Source organism: Carlito syrichta, unplaced genomic scaffold (assembly GCF_000164805.1).
Source record: "Carlito syrichta isolate Samal-C Ts95f unplaced genomic scaffold, Tarsius_syrichta-2.0.1 Scaffold305641, whole genome shotgun sequence".
Classification (NCBI taxonomy): domain Eukaryota; kingdom Metazoa; phylum Chordata; class Mammalia; order Primates; family Tarsiidae; genus Carlito; species Carlito syrichta.
The window spans coordinates 1,020,616-1,026,615 of NW_007249737.1; the positions used below are offsets into that span (position 1 = coordinate 1,020,616).

The following is a 6,000-nucleotide window of genomic DNA, read 5'->3' on the forward strand; positions in this document are numbered from 1 at the left end:
CAAGCTGGAGTGCAGCGGCATAATCATGGCTCACTACAGTCTCACCCTCCTGGACTCAGGTTATCCTTCTGCCTCAGCTTCCCAAGTAGCTGGGACTACAGGTGCATGCCACTAGGCCTAGATAATTTTTTCATATTTTTGTAAAGACAAAGTCTCACTATGTTGCCCTGGCTGGTCCTGGTCTCAGACTCCTGGACTCAATTCTCATGCCTTGGCCTCTCAAAGTACTGTAATTACAGGTGTGAGCCATCATGCCCAGCTTTCCGTGTTTGTTTTTGTCAGCTTTGTCAAAGATTAGTTGGTTGAAGATCTGTGGTTTTATTTCTGGGTTCTCTATCCTATTCATTGGTCTATGTGTCAATTTTTGTATCAGTACCTCACTCGCTGTTTTGATAATACCATGCTGTTTTGGTTACTATCGCCATGTAGTCAAGTCTGAAGCCTGGGAATGTGATGCCACCAGCTTTGTTATTTTTGCCAAGGATTGCTTTAGCTATGTGGGCTCATCTTTGCTTCCATATGAATTTAAGTATTATCTTTTCTAAGTCTGTGAAAAATGTTGCTGGTAGTTTGCTTGATAGAGTTTGTGTTGAGTCTGTAGATTGCTTTGGGAAGTATGGACATCTTGACAATATTGATTCTTCCAATCTGTGAGCATGGGATGTTCCTTCATTTCTTAGAGCAGTGCTTTGTAGTTCTCATTGTAAAGGTCTTTCACCTCTCTTTGGTTAGATGAATACCAAGGGTTTTTGTTTGTTTGTTTTACTATGTTTTTGATTTGGTTCTCAGTCTGCTTTGTCATTTGTGTGTAGAAGTGCAGCTGATTTTTGCTCACTGGTTTTATATCCTAAGTGGAAGTCAATATCTTACTTAAGTTTTAAAATAAATATTATATTGCTCAGCCTTGATGCACCAATCCAATCACCCTATCAAAAATGGAAAAGGATTTGTTTCTACATCTGTGACTTTACTTGCTCTACCTACCAAGTAATAGATTCCAAAGAGTAATGGAATTATTTGCATGATCAGTTCTCAGGGAATGCTTGTTGATTCCTGTTGATGATTGTCTTATTTTTAGGGCTTACCAGCTAACTTGTCTAATTATTTCAACATCAATCTCTGGATTAACAGTGTGTGGTTTATGGAAGATATTCTTTCTTCCTTTTTGAAAGTTAGGCACCATTTGTGTCTCCCACGTTTTTTGGACTCTCCTTTTCTCCATGATTTCTCAGGTTGTGATATTATATGTGTAACAATATCTAATTTAAGTATCAAACATGAACTTATTAAAAATAGCTTGATATTCATTGTGCTCTTACTTGTCAGAGTTTGGTTCATCTTCAGTTCAACTTGTTTTGAAAAATGTAACATTTTCTGAGTTGAGTACTTGCTTTCCTTTGGTCATCTTTAAATTATAGTGTTCCCAAAAGATTGACTTTTCCTTTTTAACATACAATTGTGGCAAAATCCTTTTGTCATCCTGAGTATTTTTCTTGAAGCGGAACTGCTTCTAGCTGTAGTTTTTCTATACATTCATGCTCAGTTCACATTCTTGTTTTTTGCTTCTTTCATATTTTAAAATAACTCAAGAATTCACAGTGAGGACACACTGACTTTTTTACATTCATAGCTCATTTATCATAGACATTTCTTCCAATTTTATCATTCTCTCATAGGCCAGGTTTCTTTCTGGGTAGCCAGGCACGATCATGAAATCATACTTATTTTTCCCAACATTTTGTTTTTATCTCTGCTTCCCTAAAATTTGGAAATTTATTCAATGTGTCCCCTTCTGTGACTGTTAATTATTCTAACACTAAATTATTTGGAAATGATACAAGGTTTGTGTCACTTTCCAATTCCAACTAATTCACCTTTGTTGATAAGAATTAGTAATGCTGTCAATTGCCTTATTTCTTCTTTCTTGTCAATAGAGAGTCAGGAGAATTAACACATCCATGAATAGTAAATGGTTTTTACCTTTCTCTTTTTTTTTTGGAGTAGGAATCTCACTCTGTCACCCAGGCTGGAGTGCAGTGGCACACTCATGGCTACCGCAGGCTCAACCTGCTAGACTCAGGTGATCCTTCTACCTCAACCTTCCAAGTATCTGGAACCACAGGCATGCACCATCACGCCTGGTTAATTTTTTAATTTATTGTAGAGACAATGTCTTGCCAAGTTGCCCAGGCTGGCATTGAGCCCCTGGACTCAGGCAATCCTCTCCTACACCTCCCAAAGTGCTGGGATTACAGGCATGAGCCACTCACTGTGCCTGGCTATCTTTGCCTTTTCAAAGAGAATCTTTCATTGGTAAATTTCCACAAATGGAGTTGAGTTTTACTACTGCATATCACACACAAGCTTCACAGTGCTTGGACTTATTATAGGCAATATAAAGGGTTAGCAGTTTTTTTAAACATGCAAACCACTGTCTTTAAAAAGGCAAATTTAAAACAAAGCATAGCCAGGCTTGGTGGCTCAGCCTGTAATCCTGTGCCTTGGGAGGCCAAGGTGAGTAAATTGCCTGAGTCCCTAGGCAACTTGGCGAGACCTCATCTCTACAAAAAATCAAAAAAATTAGCCGGGCGTGGTAGCACACGCCTGTAGTTCCAGCTACTTGGAAGGCTGAGGCGGAAGGATCGCCGGAGCCTAGCAGATCGAGGCTGGGTGGCCAGGAGTGTGCCACTGCACTCCAGTCTGGGTGACAGAGTGAGACTCCAACTGAAAAATAAATAAATAAATAAGGCATAAATTACAAATTATATCCTTCTTGTTTGTGCAGAAAAGAGAATGTTACATGCTGTTTTGTTCATGAAATATGCTTTGTTTTATTCTGTAGTCCACTATAGAGTAATGTATTGCCAAAGACTTCTTCTTGATTTCTTTTAAGAGCTGTTTTAAATTACAAAAGTAATAGATGTTATTTGTACAAAGTTCAAATGATACAGAAATGTATAAGGTAAAAGTGAAGTTCTGCGTTCTCCCCTCCCAGAGGTCACAATGCTTTGGTTGTCTGTCCTTGCCCTGAAAGGTTTCCGTCATCTCCTCTTTGCTTGCCCTCTGTTCATCTGGCATAACCAATTCACTGAGTATCTTGGCTAGAGCAGAAAATTCAGTTATATACTTATGAACTTTTGTGGTTTCTCTGATCAGGAACAAGAAAACGGAGATGATAGAAGAAGCAACACAACTGAGTTTGAAAACTCCAGTTTTGATGAGGCTGAAATTCCATACAGTGAGACAGAACATCTCCCAGGCAGATATTCTCTCTCACTTAGTGAAGATCCCACTACTGATGAAGACAGTAGTGAGTATGAAGACTGTCAGGAGGAGGAGGAAGAAGATTGGCAGACGTGTTCAGAAGAAGACAGCAGCCCTGACAAAGAGGCCCATGACCAGGACTGGAAGGAGAGCTGTACTGTAGACTCTGAGGCTCAAGGCAGGAAAACTCCACAGAAGAGGCAGACACACAATTATAGCCACCTGGTATCAAAACAAGAGTTACTGGAGCTCTTTAAGCAGCTGCACACTGGGAAGAAGGTGAAGGATGGACAACTTACCGTTGGACTGGTAAGAAGAAATATGTCATAAGATTGTTACCATGTGAGGGTCTTCATTCCTTGTCCTTTGTTAGCTCCACAAGGACCCCAGAGACCAGTCAGGCTTCTGGCAGCACCGGGAATATTATTGTCTTTATGTTGCTCACTGGCATCATGGGATTAGGTAGCATGGCAGGCAGAGTGTAACTCAAAGGAATGAACTTCTTTAAAGCTTATATTGGGAATACCTGTTCATATTAAATTTATTCTCTAGTCTCCCTCCCATTCAGCTTTTCCTGTCATGTGAAGTACCAAGAAGCTTTAATGCTGTCTTCAGACATCTGGTCCAGTGTTCTTTGGGTATCCTGTGATCCTTGCCAATTTATACTGTAAATGTTCCAGATGCATATTAGGGAGAATCCCAACATCCTGAAGCCAAGCAAAATATTACAGATGCTTTAGTTACGTAAAGACTACATAGTAAGTAGGGGAAAGCAGATCACATCCCCAACTGTATGCACCCTCGTTTCAGAAACAGCTGTGGAAAATGCCCAGACTCCAAGAGGATACAACGTGGCTTTAGATGGCTCCATCCTTAGCTAAGGAAATGTGAGATGTTAGAGAAGATATTTATCATAAAGATCTATCCAGAACAGAACAGTGAGGGAATGGAGATTGTGGCAGGTTTAAAGTCTCCCAGCTCTTCAGTTACATGACAAGTGTAGCTAATCTCAATTATTTTTGAGTTCCTGTCTTTCCTTCCTCCTACCCCCAAAAATGCCTACTTAAAATAACTAAAGCAGATTGACATTTTATTTTAGTACACTAATTAAAATAGTTATCTCTGGAGTCAGGAAGACCTGGGTATAATTCCAGTTCTGCAGTACAACTAACTTGCTTGTTATGAACATTGGGAAAGTTACTTAATTTCTCTCAGCTTTAAGGTTTTATTCTCTTTTGCTAAAATTTCATTTCCAAATGTCTCAGCCCAACTTTTCTGCAAGTTAGTTTATTTCTCACATTTATGGAGACACTGCGTGGCTTCCCTCTTTTTCTGAGTTTCTTGATCTAGAAATCCTGAGAATAGGTTAAGTTACTCATTCTACACACATTTATTCATCTGCCACAATCTAGGCATTCTGCTGGGCCCTAACTAAAACATTAATAAAATTAAAAATAATTGTGTGTGGCCTGGCATGGTGGCTCATGCCTATAATCCCAGCACTTTGGGAGCCTGAGCTCATGGGTTCGGGATCAGTCCAGGCAATTTGACGAGACCTCATCTTTATAATACATCAAAAAATTAGCTGAGCATGGTTGCGCATGCCTGTAGTTCCAGCTACTTGGAAGACTGAGGTGGAAGGATCGATTGAACCCAGCAGGTCGAGGCTGTGGAGGCCATGAGTGTGCCACTGCACTCCATCCTGGGCAACAGAGTGAGAATCCAACTCAAAAAAAAAAAATTATGTGTTGTGATCATTAAAATGTTTGATTGAGTCTCAGTTTCACCCAGTGAAGGGAGATGCAATAGAAAAGCCTATAGGTGTGGCTGCAAGGGAAAACTGGGAACAGAGGTAGAGGATTTCTGTAGCATCTGCTGTTAACAGCAAACTCTATGAAAATAAAATGTATTTAGTTTGACCATGTGTCGCTGAAGATGTGTCTGAATAAATATACCCACACCACAGGGTGGAAAAGATGTCTGTCAGCAAACACTCAGAGCATCTACTTCAAATAATCTTCTGAAGTATCCAAATGCATAGACTAGTGTTGTTACCATGTATGTAATACCTTTGAGTTTGACGGACGTACTGTTTGACTATTCAGTAACTTTTGAGTCTCTTCTAGGTGGGCTACCCTAATGTTGGTAAAAGTTCAACAATCAACACAATCATGGGCAACAAGAAGGTATCTGTGTCTGCCACCCCTGGTCACACCAAGCATTTTCAGGTATTTCCACAGCTCTCTGTCACTCAGATGCAATGTTTCCTTCCTTTCATTTACTGTATGCCCAGCATATACCACTTACTTGTCTTTTAGACTCTCTATGTGGAGCCTGGTCTCTGCTTATGTGACTGCCCGGGCCTGGTGATGCCATCTTTTGTGTCTACCAAGGCAGAAATGATTTGCAGTGGAATCCTCCCAATTGACCAGATGAGAGATCATGTCCCACCTGTGTCATTAATATCCTTTTTGCTTTGGAACTATTCAGGTTGTCAGATGTTTATTAGAGCTTCAGGTTTGTTTTTGAACATTTGAAGGACTCAGATTTGATAGCTTAAGAATGGAGAATGTAAGCCGGGCTCGGTGGCTCAGCCTGTAGTCCCGCACCTTGGGAGGCTGAGGTGAGTGGACTGCCTGAGCCTGCGGGTTCGAGACCCACCTGGGTAACTTGGCAAGACCTCATCTCCACAATAAATAAAAAAAAATTAGCCAGGTGTGGTAGCGCGTGCCTGTA

General features: G+C 40.5%; 1 protein-coding gene across 1 annotated transcript in view; it reads left to right on the plus strand.

Moving 5' to 3' along the window:
• LSG1 (large 60S subunit nuclear export GTPase 1) overlaps positions 1 to 6,000 on the plus strand; it is a 33,575-nt gene that overhangs the window by 17,697 nt on the left and 9,878 nt on the right. Inside the window, exons 8-10 of the mRNA XM_008061928.1 lie at positions 3,157 to 3,573; positions 5,391 to 5,492; positions 5,583 to 5,726. Of these exons, the coding sequence (XP_008060119.1) occupies positions 3,157 to 3,573; positions 5,391 to 5,492; positions 5,583 to 5,726 (663 nt within the window). The remainder of the gene's footprint in view (positions 1 to 3,156; positions 3,574 to 5,390; positions 5,493 to 5,582; positions 5,727 to 6,000) is intronic.